This window comes from Cannabis sativa, chromosome X (assembly GCF_029168945.1).
Source record: "Cannabis sativa cultivar Pink pepper isolate KNU-18-1 chromosome X, ASM2916894v1, whole genome shotgun sequence".
Classification (NCBI taxonomy): domain Eukaryota; kingdom Viridiplantae; phylum Streptophyta; class Magnoliopsida; order Rosales; family Cannabaceae; genus Cannabis; species Cannabis sativa.
In genome coordinates, this window is record NC_083610.1 from 67,162,316 (window position 1) to 67,180,798 (window position 18,483).

Below are 18,483 nucleotides of genomic sequence, written 5' to 3' on the forward strand. Positions count from 1 at the left end.
TATTAATAGATAATTAATTTTGATGTATATTGTATATATGTTAGAGGTTAAAGTTAAAATCCCACTAATAATCTTTTTTGTTTTTAAGTTTAGTTTTGCTCACATGTCTTAAAAACAAAAAAAGGAGAATTCCTAGAAAGCACCACAATATGGCTAACCATGTCATTTATAGCAAGTGTTGGACACGACTACCCAAATAACAATACTTAAAGAAATAAAAATTACGCCCCTTAGTGTAAATCTTGGTCCGCCACTGTCTGCAGCAGGGTACAAGTATAAGACTACTACTTCACTATAAAGTATCGCCTGAATCTGATAATGATTTTCTAAAAGGAAGTGAATAAAACTCCATTGAAATAAAATAATAATGCATCAAGCACGCACAAATTAGTAGAATGGGAAGGAGAAAAAAAACAAAAAAATCCCTTTTATAACAAAATTTGAACGCATTAATTAGAAGGAGAACACTTGCCAGAAGGAGCAGATCAGTGTGTCATTGGCTGGCACATGGCATGGCAGTGATGCCACTTCGACGGAGAAGTTAGGGTAGGTAGGGTTGCCTTCGAAATTATCCTCCAGTAATTAATTAGTGTTTATGGTTAGAATATAATGTTGTCGTTTCATTTTGAAGAAAGTAAAAATTGATAACATGAAAGGGGCATTCCGAGAATCGAACTTGGGACCTCTCGCACCCAAAGCGAGAATCATACCCCATAATTCCAGTCGTTTCAGATCAGGCTATTGCTAATAGTTTTTAATTTTGATCTCTGGGGACCACGTCTCGTGGAGTTGAATGATTCCCCCTTACTGATGAAGCATAACAGAGATAATGTGACAATCATTGAGCCACGCTGTTTGTTTGGGAATGGAAGCAATACAGCTAGCCTTTGGTTAATTAAGAGCTGTCATTTGATACACAAATGGGTATGGGGTCTTCTTACTTTCTTTTTTTTTTTCTTTTTAATTCCAAAAAGTCTTCCTTCTTCAATTATCCTTTTCCAAAAGAAAATATCATTTCAAACATAAAAATGCATTTGATGGATGGTCCATAACCTTTCAGTATTTATTTACCTCCCCCATTTTTGTTTTCAACTGCAACATGTGTTTTCTAGTTTCTATTACTATTGTCCTGATTGACTTTGGACTTGAGCATGGTTTATTATAGGCCATGCTTTTTGAATAAGAAGAGCTAAGAATGTGACCACTGTTTGAAACCGTTCTCGTGCATGTATGTCACGTATTTTCACTTCTTGTATTGTATATACTTGAGAATTCTTTTTTTTTTTTTGGTAAAATACTTGAGATATTATTAGTAGTGTAGATGTAGTAGACTTGAGCAGTCATTATCAGGGCCCCTCAATAACTCAAAGGCTAGCTAACTCCTCAACTAATCTCATGGTCCATGTTTGTTGGTTTTCCCATTAATCTACAATCAATTCAGTTCAGTGAAACGGGTTTTGGACAATTCAAGCAAAGAAAAAGGTTAAATTTATACTAACCATAATTAAATACTTCAACTCCTTAACTAGGAGATTTTTTTTTTTCATTTTCTTTTTTTTATTTATTATAACACCAAAATTGGGTGTGATAGATCTATCTCAATCATTTAAGTAAAACTATTTTTTAACCTTTTTTAACTATGCCTTTATACTGTTTTGACAGGTGAGAGAGAGGAAAAGGAAAAAAAAAGAATATATATCTAAGGGACACCGTTTGGTAAGTGCTTGAAATTGGGACAAAATCATTGCCAATTGAGACCACCTTTAATTATCTTCACTACTCTGCTTTCGGTTTCCGCAATCCCTGCAATCCATATTCCAATTCAGTTTCCTTTATCTGTTTTCTTATTTTTTCATACCAGAGAGTTTCCCTTGAGAGTTGAATCCATTGAAAAGAGAGAAGAAAGAATTGAGTAAAGCATGGCATTTGCAGGAACAACCCAGAAGTGTATGGCTTGTGACAAGACTGTTTATCTAGTTGACAAGCTAACAGCGGATAACCGTGTTTACCACAAGGCCTGCTTCAGATGCCACCATTGCAAAGGCACTCTTAAGGTATTTCTGCTCTGATTTCTCTTTCACTCTCTCTTTGAAATGTTTTTATGTTTTACTTTTTTTTGTAGTTCTGTTCTAAACAATTCGAGCCCGACCAGATGAAACCTTGGAACTTTAATTAGTTGTGTGCTGTGTTAAATTCATTTAGTTTCGTCAACACAAGACAGACCTGGCTGCTTCGAATGTTGTCTCTTTGGAGATTGACACTCTGTAGATCCAAACCAATAATCGATAAAAGGGAAAGAACTGCATTCATAGGATTCATTTAACCACAATTCTAGAGCAAGAATGTCATTTACCTTCATTTCTTTTCAGATGTTATGTTATCCACACTTATTTGCAGGATTAAGATTATATTATTCTAAGCTATCTGTTGAGTGCAACTTGTGAGAATGTGATTGATGTCTTAGTCTTAAACCATCTATTAAGTTGGGCTACAAATATATGTTGGACTTGGACCCCTATGCCATTAGATACATTTGATAGATTATCCAACCCCAAGCAATCTCTAATAAATAAAGTCATTTGCAACTTTTCTGATCAAAAGATTATCAAACTTGCAGCTTAGCAACTACAACTCCTTTGAGGGAGTGCTCTACTGCAGGCCACACTTTGATCAGCTCTTTAAAAGAACTGGCAGTCTTGACAAAAGTTTCGAAGGTAGAATCCAACATGATGAATTTTACGAACTCTCTCTTTTCTTTTCTTACCCTTTTTCTTTTTCCTGAGGCTAATCTTGGCTGTTTTTATTTCATCATTCATCTCAGGGACACCTAAAATTGTAAAACCAGAAAGACCACTTGATAGTGATGTAATGTCTCTTTAACCAGTGTATTTTTCTCTTATATTTTTGCTTTGGCAAAGAATCTGTTTCCTAATTATTCATGCTCTCAATCCTGATTACAACTATCTTCCAACAGAAACCTGCTGTGGCCAAAGTAACAAGTATGTTTGCTGGAACTAAAGATAAATGTGTTGGCTGTAAGATTACTGTCTATCCAACTGAAAAGGTAAAACACGTGTGTGTGTGTGTTTGTGTGGGTGTGTGCATATGCATGCAGGCGCATGTGTGTCCGTATGCGTACACCTTTATTCATTAAGTGTGAGGCTTATACAGTGATTATGCTGAATTGAAGGTTACAGTAAATGGAACACCTTACCACAGAAGCTGCTTCAAATGTTGCCACGGAGGGTGTACTATCAGTCCATCGAACTACATTGCACACGAGGGTAGACTCTACTGCAAACATCACCATACCCAACTCATCAGGGAGAAGGGCAATTTGAGCCAGCTTGAGGGTGACCATGCCAGTAAGGATGGAGTTGCGGAGAAACTCAACACCACAGAAGTTGCTGCAGAAATATGAATGAATGAACTACTTCTAGTTGTCTATGTTGCTCTCGTTTCCCTTGCCTCGTTATCATTTCACTGCCTTCCTAAACACATTTCGTTGGATTCCTATATATAGTTGACACGTGCATTCATTTGTTGCTTTTGGGTTTCGTTGTGAGATTTGTAAATGAACAAATGAGATACCAAAAAACAAAACTCTGTAGTTGTTCTTATGATCTCGGTTTTGTTCCTCTTGAGAGACCTATTGGGTTTGCTTGTGAGCTCTTATTGTGTCCCCCCATTTATGTTGAATAAGTATTGAGGTATTTACTTTCCCCCCTCTTATTATTCTTCCTGTGTAAGCATTGCAGAATTGAAATTAGCAATTTTTTCTGCAGTTCAAATGATTTCCACGGCCACCGTTCATTCAAATCATGCAATGCAAGTATAGCTAGTATTCACGATTAGAGTAGAGCATGCTTGCATGAGATGAGGTTTCCTTTTTCAAACACGCAGCTTTACTTCTAAAGCGGGAAGTCGTATCGGTTTCATGTATAACTGGGCATCCCAAAAATGAACAAAGTATTAACAACCATCGTCCATTCATTCGTAGCAAGACAATTAAAATTTCTTTGAATAATAAATCAATTTATTATAATTTCACAACAGATATGATACACAAAGCCACAAAGTTAGTGACATCTAGCTACACTACTGTTTCTGTACAGAAGTTACCAAACTAGATAATAATTCAGTGACCAGAGAACTCCACTGCATCAACAAGACTACCATTCTCTGAAACATGCTTCAAATCGATAATAAAATTGTCCCGGAGAAACCCAAACCCAAATGTTCCATCCACATATTGCCAAACCCTTCCTTCCACATGCCGTGGGTTAGCTGTTGCACCTGCCAGGTGCGGGATAACTAGATCAAAACTCGAGTTCACACTAAGAATGCGAGAGACCGTGTTGCTTTCTCTTAATGATGAGCATTCAAGAATGAAATCTGTGGCTGGAAGTGGTCGATGGTGTATGCGACTATAGTAAAGACTTTCTTCCTCGGCAGAAAATGGAGACTCCACAAACGATGTGCTTGATGTCCAAAACACCGGACCATAACTGGCTATGTTTTCAGATGAATTCCAAACCTTTCGGCAGGATATGCCACCAATTCCGTCGTATTCAACTAGATATAAACCCAAGTTCAAGTCATCGTAAAGTCCCTAGAATTGAAACAGTAAAGGGTCAAACTATCCATAATGAACTTATATGAAGCAAGAAGAAACGAGCATACCAATCAGTTAGAGTAAAAATGTCCGAAGAGATCTAATCTAATTCAAATCCACCTAAGAATTCGCTGGGACAAAATGAGAACAAATACTGTCTTTTTCTAACTAGTTAAAATACGCATTAGAAAAATGCAAAGGAGGCAAGCCAAGACACCTTTTTCCCACCACAGGTCAACCCCTCAGATAAATAACTCCACGAAACAAAAATAAAACAGAAATAGACTGATGATCTATGACAAGTTCAAGGAATCAAACTAACTATAACAAATTTATAGCATACTGAAAAGAGCTAATGGATTTGAGACACCAATCAGGAGAAACTCTCCAGTTTAACAGCTGCACAAGAGACAGTCCCTAAAGATTAGGTAACTCCACACTGATATATATATATATATACACACACACACACACATCTGAAGTTCACATATTTTCTCACAATTAAGCACAAGAAGTTTTGGCACAAATTAGTAACAAAAACTACCAATTACATGTGCATACGCATTGACTAAGAAAAAAAAAGTTAAGGAGCAGTTTAACACCTTCCATAGGCCCTGCAAAGGTCTAGAATGAGTGTGCGAGTAATTAACAATCTTGACGAAATGCTGAGCTTCCCACTTCCTTCTAGCTTGCCTTTCCTTCTCTTTCCTCCTCTGTCTCCTTGACGATCTGTCCCTAACAGGGCTCGTTCGGTTCGCAAAGTACTGATAAATCTCCGACATTAACCGGTCCGGCAAACTCCCGGGAGACCCAAACTCTGGTTCAATTGAATCAACATCTCCGACCCCACCATCCTCCAAGACTAAATTGGCCGAGCTTGAACTTCTTTGAACACCATTTCTCCTTTGCCCCCGAGAGTTCGAATACCCAAAGGTCAAATCTTCTTCAACAACAAAATGGGTTTTGCCCATGAAACTGAGATTGACCGGGATCAAATCCTTCTCCAAATAGTCAAAGCACCGGGAGTTAGAGAAATCTTCGTATAATTCGCTTCGACCATCGGGATCAAGGAAAATCACCTCTTGGCCCTCGGACGAAAGACTCATAAATAAAAACGGTGCCTTTATCACGTTATATGTTCCGTTGTTCGACGGTGAAACCCTAGAACCGGTAAGGCACGACGAACCCCATTCGAAGAATATCAACAGTGGGGATGATATGTCAGTGGTTCCCGTGCCGCTTCGGCGCCAGAAACCAATCAGATTCTCCCACTCGCTGAGGGTTTTATAGAGGAGCTTGTAAGAGGTATCACCCTTAACCCATTTCGTGATCTGGGTCTTCAAACCCCAACGCCGATCGCACATGGCGAACCAGAGCTTGTCGTCGTTTCGGCAGAGCGAAACGAACCTTTTCGATGTGCACGCGAATGTGGCGATCTCGGACGGCATAAGGAACGACAGGACACAAAGCTGAACATCTTCGGGAAAATCGGTGAACGAAAAGGAAAACCCGCACTCCTCAACTGTCAGATTTGAGTCCTCAACCCTCGCCATTTTCTCAGGGAAGAAGTAATTTTTCTTCAGAAAGTTAAAGAAGAAGGAAATTTTGGATAACTATTTTTTGGTGATGAAAATTTTGTTTTTATTGTCGAAAAGTGGTGAAACTTGTGTTCAAATAAAATTGGTAGATTCTTGTAGAAAATGGAATTATTCCTGAGGCAGAGGAAATGTGCCTTCACCTTCAGTAGACTCGTGGAAGCTACAGTCTCCAGACACAATGACGCGGGCCAAAGTGGTAATTGAATGAGTATGTATGATTATCTGCGTGCGGGTGCAACTTGTAAAGGAACGGTATCTTGGTTTTTTTTTTTTTTTTTGAAATTACTTTATATATTAATTTTTTTTTTTTTTGTACAATTTGAGTTGCTCCGATAATTTTTATATGAATTGCTTATATATAAATTTTTGTAAAAATAAAAAAAAAAATTATTTAAATAAAAAAATAAAAATACCCCATTTTTTTTCTCTATGAATGGGGTGTTATTCTTTCTTTTTTTAATAAACAAAATAAAAAGATAAATGTATTTTTCATTTATAATAAAAAGGAAAAAGTGCAAACATAATCTTCCAAGAAAATGAACATAGGCACAAAGTCATTACAACATTCTGAACTTTACCTAAGAAATTTCGGGAGAAAGTAAGCACTCACACATCAAATACGAAGGGAATTTATTGTTTGGTAGTGTTTCAAAATCAGATTCGCGAAGTAAATTACAAAGGATTACAGCAAAGATTTAGATGGAATCTAAACTTATTTAAGTCAATTGTATTTGTAATTATTTGAAACTTTACAAATTAATTTCATTCTTAGGCGTGGCCCCGTGGACTGTGAGTGTTTGAAAGAACACAGATACCACGTATAATTCTTGTGTAAAGTTATTTTAAATTTTGCATTTATTTATTTTTGGTTTTGGTTTGATTCTGTAATTTTGTGTTCTGTAGTGACAGAATTACAATTTGTTGTTGCAGACTATTACAGTTGTGTTTTTACTATAATTTAGTAAAATTATTGGCATTTGCAAAAACAAATTTTTTCTATTGGTATTAGAGCGGGACACTAAACTCATAGTGTGGTCATTTAACGTTTTCGTGTGTTTTTGTGCAATATGTTATTTTTTGCAAAAGGAAGTTCCATTTCTTGTCCACCGCTGCTCAATGATTCTAATTATCATTATTGAAAGATTAAAATGAGGGCTTTTATCAAGTCTTAAGATGAAAAAGCATGGAGAATAATTCTTTCAAGATAGTCTCCTCCTGTTGTGGTAGATTTCGAAGGTAATTCAAAATTAAAACCTGAACTTGAATGGTCTACTAAAGATGATAAGTTATCTGCTTACAATAGTAAAACGTTACATGCTATATTTAATGGAGTAGGTGAAAATTTTATTAAGCTTATATCTTCTTGTGAATCTGCTAAGCATGCTTGGCAAATCCTTCAAAATCAGTTTGAAGGAACTTCTAATGTTAAGCATTCTAGGTTTATTATGCTTCAGACCAAATTTGATGATCTTAGGATGTCTGAAAATGAAACCATATTTGAGTTTTATAAAAGACTGTCTGATATAGCTAATGAATATTTTGCTCTTGGTGAAAAGCTTGATGAATTTGTTCTTGTCAGAAAAATTATAAAAGTTCTTCCAAACAGGTTTGACACTAAATTTTTAACCATGGAGGAAGCTAAAAATTTTAACACGATGAAGGTAGAAGAATACTGATACCATGTATAATTCTCTTGTGTCAAGTTCTTTTAAATTTTGTATATATTTATTTCTAATTCTGGTTTGATTCTACAAATCTGTATTTTGCAGTGACAGAATTGCAATTTGTTGCCGCAGACTATTATAATTATATTTTTACTGTAATTTAGTAAAATTATTAGTATTTACAAAAATATGATTCTTTTAATCTTGAAACACAAATTTGAAATTGATGTTGAGGAAAAAAGAAAAAGAAGAAGAAAGCTTTAGATAATAATAGACAGAATAAAATGATGTTGAATTTTTTTTATTAAATTTTAAATTATTTTTCTCAACTAATTTATTAATAATTAATTGGAATAAATTTTAAATTAATTTTTTATTTTATTTATCCATGTAGCGCTCACGAGGCCAAGATACATCAACAAGTAAATAATTACATCATCAATTTATTAGGCACATATGATAGAATTTTACAAAATTCTTATTGTTGACCGAGGTTTTCGGCAACTAGTAAAATATTATAAAGTTATAGAGCTGTAAGAAAATTAGAGAAGGATTTTTACGTGGTTGGGGCGTTAATGAGCCTTAGTCCACGAGTCTTTGTTATTTATGGATGTATTTAATATAGAGAATGTATTTGGTGAGTGTTTCACTCTTATAAATACAGAGAATGTTCTTGGTGAGTATTTACTCTACTTGCTCTTATGCAGCCCAAGATTCTCGATCCCATTTAATGAGCTTTGAGGGGGTACTTATAGTGTTTTTGGTGGGGTGATCCCCAGAATTATCCTTACAAATGTATCTGTAAGTATCCATAAAGTGGGCATTGCCAATGAATATACCATGAGTAATGCATGGTCAAATCCCTAGGTGCTGTAGGGCTTTTATGTGGAATGTCCTTATTGTCTTTTGACTGATGTGACTCTTCACAGTGTAGCCGTCGCTAGACTTAAATGATCATTACTTTGTAGCTGCTGGTTGGAGGTTGTGTCGTCAGACTTTATTGCGTGTAGCAGTCCCAACACGCTTCCTCCCATGCGGCATTAAATGCGACTTGATTGCTCAGGAGAAACCTGACACTTCGCGGAGATGCCTTAACGTTACTTCGAGCTTCCGGGAGCATATGGGGTTCCATATGCCTTCTCCGGGAGCTACGTCCTGGAAGCCACCTTACGGCATAAAGACTTAGCCAATATTTTTGGATTGTACATTGCTTGATCTACGTGTCCTTGTTTGGTTGGTCCACGTACATTAGGCAAAATCAGGGGCAACATTTACCCCCCAAGCCTTATTTATTTGAAAAAATAAAACAAGGCTTGCTCAAGTGCTTCCGGTTGACTCCTCGGTTTCCTGGCACGAGCTTTGAGCGCGTGAGGGTGTATTTAATGATGGCTTTTAATGCAGCGATTCACTTTTTGCAGAGGTCGATTCGTTTCACGCCCATTGATTGATACAGCGCATTAATGGTGTCAGACGGATACTCAAACGTTTCCACCGCCTTAATTGCAAACCAATCTGGTTCATTGATTTTTGAGAATTCGAATCGTGCGCTTCCCCCACCGTTCGATTGGTAGGTGACGACGCCTGTTCCTCATGCAGCTTTGCCTATAAAAGCCACCACCTTTCCTTCATTTCGGTTACTTCCTATTTCTTGCCAACTTTGCTCAAATTTCCGAGAGAGAAAAAATTCTCAGATCCGGAAAAACACTTTTGAACACTTTGCAATTTTTTTCCAGTTCTTCTTCGTTTGCTACTGTCAGTCCTTCTTATCTTCGTTTGATTCACAGCAGGACCCCAAGTCTCAACACTTCATTGTAAGTTCCTTGCATCCTTTGCTTTATTGTTAATATGCATGGCATGCTGTTACTTATCTGCTTGTTCTTTTCTGGGTTTTGTATTCGAAGTTTCTGGGAATGCAAATGTTTAGATTCTTCATATAACCGGTTTGGGTTCACTGCTCTAGTGATAGGATTACTCTTGTCACGCATTATTTTTTGTAGAAGACCATACGTTCTTCGTATAATGGTCGCTTAGGGCATAGGATAGATTGTTTTCTTCCTACTTTCTGCCCTTTCTTTTTCTTTAGTGCGCAATGCCGTCTTCTGTGAATTTATTGCACCCGACTCTTGTCCAGGGAATCCTTCTAGGGTTTCCTGTATGACAGGTGTCCGGAGGAGGCCTCTTTCCAGTGGTTAGGGGACCCCCATTCCCTTTTTCTTGGTTTAGGATTTGGTATGGGGCCTAACTGCTGGAACCTTAATTCTTTTTACAGAATCGAAACATGTCTGCTTCTGGCTCAAAGTCATCTAAGAAGAGCGCTAAGCGCCTGGCTACCCTCGAGGAGGTCTCACTGGGTCCTGTTGCCCAGGAGGGGTACAAGTCTCGGGCAACCGGATGGGAGGCGGTCAAGCTTCACTCCACTCTAACTTGTCCTCATAAGCTAGAAAACATCGTGGACGTAGCTGGAATCAAGCCTTCCACATCCGGGACCTACCACCGGCCACCTTGTGACGCGGAGACGCCCAACCATAACTACGGCAGCTTCGGGGCCTGGAGCCAGACGCATTTGATGGCGGGGGCCATGCTTCCTCTCCAAGACTATTTTGTTAATTTTTTAGTTTTTGTCGGCCTTGCGCCATACCAACTTATTCCCCAAGCATACCGCCTGCTTTCAGGCTTATTTATTTTTTACTCCGCCCGGGGGTGGGGCTCTCCCAGCCCGGCGGAGATATTGTATTTTTACGAACTTGTTTATGTCCCCAAGAAATGGGACAAACTTAAGGACGGTTTTTACGGGTTCCGGGCCCACCCTGCCAATGATGGGGTGGTCCCGTATAATAGGCAAACTCATGTTAAGGAGTATCGCCATCGTTTTTTCTTCTCTTCCGGGTTCCGGACAGTGGACCATCCGGAGCTCCTCACTGAGTGGGTAAGGATTCCTCCTTACGAACGGACCGCACCTACTCAGGTCTTTCTTCGGAGAGCCCAGGCCTTCGCCTCTTATGACCGGGCTGATCTTGACATCGGGGGCCTGGTTACTACGGAGAACTGCAGGAAGGCAAAACTCATCCTGCCGCACCAATCCGTGGAGGACTATAACCTTTCCCGGGTTATCTGTCCCAATGTGAGGGTGCCTGCCGCGGAGAAGACCTTCCGGGATGAGATCATCGCCACTACCGAGAAGAAGTACCAGGACTATTTCTACCAGAAGGCTCAGGAGAAGGCATACTCTAAGGCCCAGGCAGCTTCCGGGAGGCCACTTCGCGTGGGGAGCCCGGTCGAGAGAAGAAGCCAGGCGATCACCGGGAAACCCCTTCATATTGGGGACTCAGCGGAGAGAAGGGCTCCCAGGCCACAGCCTTCGGCTCAGGAGCCGAACACTGGGGCTCCTGGTGCCAATACTTCCGGCTCCAGTGGTAAGTCTCCTTTAGCAGTTCATTACGTCCCTTCTGTTAGTGAGTATGCCAGTCTTAGGCCTGTAGGGTTCGATGAGCGTCTTTATAGGTTTAGGATTCCCTCGACCCGGTGGGGAGACCATTTGAAGGAGTTTTATTTTTCCAACTTAGGAGATTTCCTTGGTCGGTCCCGGATGGGTTCTGGTCCTCCGGAGCCCGTCCCCTTAGGCCCTTCAGCTTATATTACATCCAGTTGGTTCCGGCTTTCGGACAGCTATCTCGGAGATGACGCTGCCAGTATCAAAATTCGGAACTTTGCTAGGGCCGAATTAGAGAGTCAGGGTAGGACTACCTTGCTTGTCATATCTGAGTGTTGGTGGTTTCCCACGGATGTTCTAACACTTGCTTTCTTTCTTTTGTTGTAGCAGGTGCTTCCATGGACGCCATTTTGGCCGAACTTGCCGGGGTTCACACTCCTGAGGCTCCTCCTCCCTTTACTTCTTCCCAGATGGCCCCCCCTCTAAAGATTTCTTCCAATGCTCCTCCAGACACTATTGACTTAGTGGATGACGAGGTGCTCCTGGGAGAAGGTCAAGAAAAGCAATGGGGCTTTTCTGAGGAAGTTGAAGAAGGTGAAGGAGGGCACCGGGCTCTTCCTGAGGAAGTTGAAGAAGGTGAAGAAGAGCCAGAAGTTGCTCTGATTTGCAAACGCAAAGGAAAAATGGTTGCCCAGGAGGAGCCCAAACGGCCACGGAGAGCCGATACTCCGGCCCACGGTCTTGATGGCGGGGTCTCTCCCATGGAGGAACACACTGCCCCTCCCAATATTGTGCTGACTCCGGTTCCTGGAGATGAGGCGAGACAGGAGCTCCAGATAGCTAAACACAACTACGCCATGGACGAATACTCCCGGGGGTATGCTGAGGTGGAAGCCCTTAGGAGGGTCTTGCGAGTTGAGATGCAAAATACTCTCAACAACCCGGAGTACCAGAATCCGTGGGATCTAAATTTGGATCCCCTGTCGGACTGGTTCGGTCGCTTCCTCGGGCCCACCTTAGCTCCCTTTGCTGCGGAGATGACTGGCGAGTTTGTGTCCCAGCTTACCCGGTGTGCACCTAAGCGGTTCGCTGCTTGAGCATCCTTGAACTCCATCTTCCAAGTCCAGGATCTCAGCCACTCCCTCACTGTGGTAAGTGTTTGGTAGTTTGCTTTTTCCCTTATTGTTTTCTTTTTCGGAGATTCTTACTTATACTTGTATATTTTTTTTAGCTTGCTGTTGAAGCCGGCCGTCTCTCAAGAACATAATCAACCATGGTTTCGTCTTGTCCGATTTTGGGGACATGGACGAAGTCAGGAAGATTCTTCAGGATCTTACTGCTGAGAGGCGGCTTTATCAGGAGGCTGCTGAGTGCCGGGAGGCCGCTGCCAAAGCTAATGAGGAAGAGGCTAAGCGGAGGGAAGCGCAGGCAGAGGCAATGACCCGGGAGGAGGCCCTGCGGAGAGACAGGTTGGAGGCCAGGCACCAGGAGGAGCTGAGGACGGAAGGTGAAGCCACTGCGAAGGCCAGGCGGGAGCTTCTGGAGGTCAGGGAAGCCTTGGAGGAGATGACTACCAAGGTGAGGTCCTTAGAGGAAACTCACCAGGCAAACTTAGAATCCAGCGCCACCCTGGCAGCGGAACTGAAGGAGCTCAGGGACTTCAAGGAACAAGCCTCAAAGAAGGCAAAAAGAGCTGAGCTTCTTTCTCCCGTCTCCTGCAGCCGGTGCGTCAAGCGTTTTGATGATGGCGTCTTCATGGCTTGGTCTACAAACGACCAGAACATCAACCTTACCTTCTACCCCAAACCCGAGGAGATGATTGCCAAATTCCGGGAGAAGAAGAAAAAGCTTGATGCCATGGTGGAGACACGCATCGGACCTCGTCTCCCTCCTCGCATCGATTAGGCCGCTCCGAGTTTGACCCAGTACAACCAAGATTTCACTCTTTTTTTATATATATATTTATTTACAGCTATTTTTCTTTTATTTAAGACAATATCTATATAGCTGTTTTGTTTAAAGGGGAGACAATTTCTAAGGCCTGTCCCCGGGCCATTTGTATATATTTGGACCTGCCCTTTAAGGCTAGGATTTTTATATTTATACATGATCTCTTTTGATGCACATATTTTTCTTTTGGACCTGTCCTTTGGATCAGGATGTTTATACTTATGCTTTTTATTTTTGTGCATACTCTTTTTGACCTGCCCTTTGGGTCAGGATATTTTACTTAGTGACCTGCCCTTTGGGTCAGGATATTTTACTTAGTTTGTTTTTTGTCTGTCCGTGCGGTATACCCTAGTACCCCCCTGAGTGGCATAGAAACTTTGTTTTTAAGGCACTCAGTTTTATTTAACGTGCGGAGGCTGTATACATTTAGACGGTACAAACTCTTTAAACAAAATCTAAGTTACATTTTTGGCTATTGGTAATATTTTCTGAGGTGATCGACATTCCAGGCCCTTGGCACAATGGTTCCATCCATCCTTTTTAGCTTGTAAGTGCCTGAGCCGATTTCGTCCTCGATTTCATATGGTCCTTCCCAATTTGGCCCAAGTACCCCCACTCCGGGTTCTTGGGTGGCTGGGAAGACTCTTCTTAAGACCATATCCCCAATAGCAAACTTTCTGTTTTTAACTTTGGAGTTAAAATACTTGGTCACCTTCTTTTCATAAGCTGCCATCCGTATTTGAGACTCGTCCTGGAGTTCTTCAACTTGATCCAGGGCTTCTTGAAGCAAAGCCTGATTCGTGACTGGATCGTAAGTCATTCTCCTGTGGGACGGGAATAACGTTTCTACCGGGACCATCGCTTCACAACCGTACGCCATTGAAAAGGGCGAGTGTCCGGTCGTGGTTCTAGGGGTCGTCCGGTAGGCCCATAACACTCTTGGCAACTCTTCAGGCCAGTTGTTTTTGCAGGCCAACAGCTTTTTCTTCAGGGTGACCTTTAGGATTTTGTTGACTGCTTCCGCTTGACCGTTTGTTTGAGGTCTGGCCACCGCGGAGAAGCTTTTCACTACTCCGTGTTGGTTGCAGAAGTTAGTAAATTCTTCGCAATCGAATTGCTTTCCATTGTCAGAGACTATTTTGTGAGGCAGGCCATATCGACACACTATGTTTTTGATAACAAAGTCTAGTGCTTTTTTAGCAGTTATGGTCTTCATGGGCTCAGCCTCCGTCCATTTGGTGAAGTAGTCTACTGCTACTATTGCATACTTTACTCCTCCTTTTCCTGTTGGCAGGGACCCAATAAGATCTATTCCCCATACCGCGAAGGGCCAGGGACTAGTCATCAGGGTGATTTCATTTGGAGGAGCTCTTGGTATGTTCGCGAACCTTTGACACGAATCACACTTTTGGACGTAGTCTATACAATCTTTTTTCATTGTTGGCCAGAAGTATCCCTGTCTCAATATTTTCTTTGAGAGACTGGGTCCTCCCGTATGATCTCCACAGAACCCTTCATGGACCTCTAGCATGATTTGTCTAGCTTCAGGGTCCGATACACACCTTAAATAAGGCATGTTGAGTCCTCTTTGGTAGAGAATTTGATCCATCATTACATAACGATGAGCCTGGTACTGAATCTTCCGAGACAGTGCCCTTTCTTGGGGCAACTCACCTTTTGTTATGTATCTTATGATGGGGACCATCCAGCTGGGTTCTTGCCCAACCGTTATTGTGGCCTCTTTTATTTTGATGCTTGGCTCTGCCAAGCGTTCCACTGGTACTACCCCCAACTCTTCGATTTCACTATCTGAAGCTAACTTAGCCAGACAGTCCGCGTGAGCGTTCTTTTCCCAGGGGATTCTTTCTATTTTGTAGTCCGTGAACTCGTGGAGTAGCTCTCGGACTATTGTTACATACGCGGCCATTCGCTCGCCGCGTGTTTGGTATTCTCCCGATATCTGGTTTACGACCAGCTGGGAATCACTGTAGACTTCCACTCTTTTGGCTCCTACGGCCTTTGCTAATTTTAGCCCTGCTATTAGGGCTTCATATTTGGCCTCATTGTTTGAGGCTGCGAAGTCGAACCGTAGGGCCGCCTGGAGTCGCAGTCCGGTTGGTGATATCATTGCCACTCCAGCTCCGGACCCAGTTTCATTGGAGGCTCCGTCCACAAATACTCTCCATGTGGGGATTGGCGGTATCGGCCTATTCGCGGTTGCCTCGGCTTCGTTGCATTCAGTAATGAAGTCCGCCAAGGCTTGGCCTTTTATAGAAATTCGGGGAATGTAGTGCAAGTCAAATTGACTTAGCTCCATTGCCCACTTGAGGAGCCTTTCGGATGCTTCAGGTTTTTAGAGGACTTGCCGGAGCGGGTGGTTGGTTAGTATCTTGATCGGATTGCTTGGAAATATGGCCTCAATTTCCTCTAGGCCATCAGGAGGCAAAAGACCAGCTTTTCAATGATGGGGTACCTCGTTTCGGCTCCTATCATGCGCTTACTGACATAGTACACGGGATGCTGAGTTTTCTCTTCTTCCCGGACTAGGGCAGCGCTGACCGCGTGTTCGGAGACAGCCAAATATAGAAATAGGTCTTCTCTGAGAACGGGTTTTGACAGGATAGGAGGCTTGGCCATGTGTTCTTTTAGTTTTTTGAATGCCTCCTCGCACTCGTCCGACCACTCAAACTTTTGACACTTCTTCAGTATGTTGAAGAAGGGGATGCACTTGTCTATAGACCGTGAGATGAAGCGGCTTAGGGCAGCCACCTTTTCGGTCAGGCTCTGCACGTCTTTGTGCTTTTTGGGGGATGGCATGCTCAAGAGAGCCTGGATTTTTTCCGGGTTTGCCTCAATCCCCCTCTGGCTGACGATGAAGCCCAGGAACTTCCCTGACTTGACCCCAAAGGTGCATTTCTTTGGGTTGAGCTTCATGCCGTATCTCCGGACTACTTCGAAACATTCCTCTAAGTCATTCGCATGGCTATTGCATGCTTTGGACTTGACGAGCATGTCATCTACATAAACCTCCATATTTCGTCCCAAGAGGCCTTTGAACATCCGGTTGACCATTCTCTGGTAGGTCGCTCCGGCGTTTTTCAGTCCGAAGGGTATGACTAGGTAACAATATACCCCCTTATCGGTCCTGAAGCTAGTGCACTCCTGGTCTGTCGTATGCATCTTTATTTGATTGTACCCAGCATAGGCGTCCATGAAGGATAGTAGTTTGAATCCAGAAGTGGCGTCTACCATCTGGTCGATCCTGGGCAGCGGGAAGCAGTCCTTCGGACAAGCTTTGTTTAGATCAGTGAAATCTATACAAACTCGCCAAGTCCCGTTCGGCTTGGGTACCAGGACCGGATTGGCTAGCCACTCCGGATAGTATACGTCGCGGATCATGCCGTTGGTCAAAAGTTTATCCACCTCTTTCTCCAGAGCCTCGACTTTCACCGAGTCGAGCGGGCGTCGCTTTTGCTAGACTGGCGGCATGTCCGGATTGACGTTGAGTACGTGGTTGATGACATGGGGGCTTGTGCCAGTCATGTCTTCTTGGCGCCATGCAAAGATGTCGATGGCGCCCTTCAGTGTTTTTATTATTTTCTCTTTTTCCTCCGGATCTAGGCTCTTTCCCAGCCGGAGTACTTTGGTGGAGTCGAGGTCGCACACTGATAATTCCTCGACATCCTCCATTGGTTCCACAATTCTTTCGGACCCCACACGGGGGTCTAACTCATCTTCTTCAGCCACTTCTGGCTCAATGGATTCCCGGACCATTAGTACCGGCAGGTGGGTTGCGACATTGTAACATTGCCTTTCTTCCCCCTGGTTTCCTCTCACCGTCCCGATCCTAGCTTCCTGGGTAGGGAACTTTAGGCACAGGTGCCGAATGGATGTGACTGCGCCAAAATCTACCAAGGCCGGTCGGCCGAGGATCGCGTTGTAAGCAGTCGGACAGTCCACCACCACGAAAGTGCAGTATTATAAATGTGCTCTGGGGGGTGTCCGGGCAAAAGGTGACTGGAAGCCTTACTTTTCCCATCGGGATAAGTGTCGTTCCATTAAACCCTGTGAGTTGGGACCCACTGGGTGAGAGATCTCGGTCCGTCAAGCCTATTACGGTGAAGGCCTCCTTGAAGAGTAGGTTCACAGAACTTCCATTGTCAATTAGGACTCTGGCCACCACTTTATTAGCGATGGGGGTCTCTATGACCAATGGGTCATGATGAGGGAAGGCACCGTCTTGGCGTCTTCTTCCGTGAACGTGATGGGTTGGTCCATCAGCCGGGGCCTTTGAGCTGGGAGTTGAGTAACCTCCCAAACCTCATTATGCTTCACGGCCCCTGTGTATCGTTTGAGCTCCTTGCGAGTAGTTCCTCCGATATGGGGACCTCCGGAGATCATGGCTACCCTCCCGTTAGGTCTGGGCTGCAGACCGGGGATGTGCTGGGCATCGCCCGCGGGAGCAGCTGGAGCTAACGCTCATGCTGTACTCCCCGGTGTTCCCTGGGGCACACCCCCTGTCGCCTGGCCCGGATTGAGGTGAGGCAGCCTATTTTTGATCCACTCATAGAGGTGGCCCAACCGGATTAGGTTTTCAATCTCGTCCTTGAGATTCTTGCATTCATTGGTGCTATGACCAATGTCGTTGTGGTACTCGCATCTTTTACTCGGATCTCTCCAGGAGCTATCCTTGTACAACGGTTGTGGTCTCCGGTAGTGTGTATTTTGCCTAGTAGCAAAGTACACACGCTCTTGGGAGTCCGATAGCTCCGTGTATTGAGTGTACTGGGGAGTGTACCCCCTTTTCTGGCGCTTCTCCCCCGTCCGGGTGCTGCCCTTGGAGGATCTTTTACTTCTCGAGCCTTGGGAAGGGCCTGCCAAGCTAGCAGTCGGAGCGGAGTGCGAAGGAGTTTGTCCATTCATTCCAGACAGGTTGCCATAATGGGAGGAGGCCGGCGCCAAGGCCTGGCCCTGACTATATCCGGGGGTGGCAGAGAATTGTATGCCGCTTGTCTGTGGAGTTGCGGTCGGGGCAGTACCCGAGGGCAGTACTCCGGGCATGTACCCCGCTATCCCGGTGGGATAGTATCCTCCATAAGCCACTATTTGGGCTTCTTCGAGGTTGATATATTTTTGGACTCTCTTCTGGAAGTCCTGAAGGCTAGCAGCTCCTTCTTACTGTAGTTCATTCCAGAAAGGAGTCCCCGTACGGATGCCTGCCTGGAG

At 43.1% G+C, this 18,483-nt stretch overlaps 2 protein-coding genes across 2 annotated transcripts; one reads left to right on the forward strand and one right to left on the reverse strand.

Annotated features, from left to right (window-relative positions):
* The first annotated feature begins 1,057 nt into the window (after positions 1-1,057).
* LOC115713508 (LIM domain-containing protein WLIM1) lies at positions 1,058-3,735 on the forward strand. The gene is made up of 6 exons (XM_030641992.2): positions 1,058-1,482; positions 1,663-2,054; positions 2,618-2,714; positions 2,822-2,865; positions 2,975-3,064; positions 3,191-3,735. Exons 2-6 carry the CDS (start codon positions 1,920-1,922, stop codon positions 3,419-3,421), a joined length of 597 nt encoding a protein of 198 aa, XP_030497852.1. The 5' UTR covers positions 1,058-1,482; positions 1,663-1,919; the 3' UTR covers positions 3,422-3,735.
* A 279-nt stretch (positions 3,736-4,014) lies between these two features.
* LOC115713503 (F-box protein At3g12350) lies at positions 4,015-6,425 on the reverse strand. The gene is made up of 2 exons (XM_030641988.2): positions 5,218-6,425; positions 4,015-4,612 (listed from the first exon to the last, which is right to left on the reverse strand). The coding sequence occupies exons 1-2, from the start codon at positions 6,166-6,168 to the stop codon at positions 4,139-4,141; spliced, it is 1,425 nt and encodes a 474-aa protein (XP_030497848.1). The 5' UTR covers positions 6,169-6,425; the 3' UTR covers positions 4,015-4,138.
* Between the last annotated feature and the right edge of the window lie 12,058 nt (positions 6,426-18,483).

Bases quoted from the DNA above. Each gene is read 5' to 3' on its own strand.
- LOC115713508 (XM_030641992.2), top strand. From the start codon at position 1,920: ATGGCATTTGCAGGAACAACCCAGAAGTGTATGGCTTGTGACAAGACT. The intron at 2,055-2,617 runs GTATTTCTGCTC...TCAAACTTGCAG, and splicing joins ATTGCAAAGGCACTCTTAAG to CTTAGCAACTACAACTCCTT. The intron at 3,065-3,190 runs GTAAAACACGTG...GCTGAATTGAAG, and splicing joins CTGTCTATCCAACTGAAAAG to GTTACAGTAAATGGAACACC.
- LOC115713503 (XM_030641988.2), bottom strand. From the start codon at position 6,168: ATGGCGAGGGTTGAGGACTCAAATCTGACAGTTGAGGAGTGCGGGTTT. The intron at 4,613-5,217 runs GTGTTAAACTGC...TTTCAATTCTAG, and splicing joins CTTTGCAGGGCCTATGGAAG to GGACTTTACGATGACTTGAA.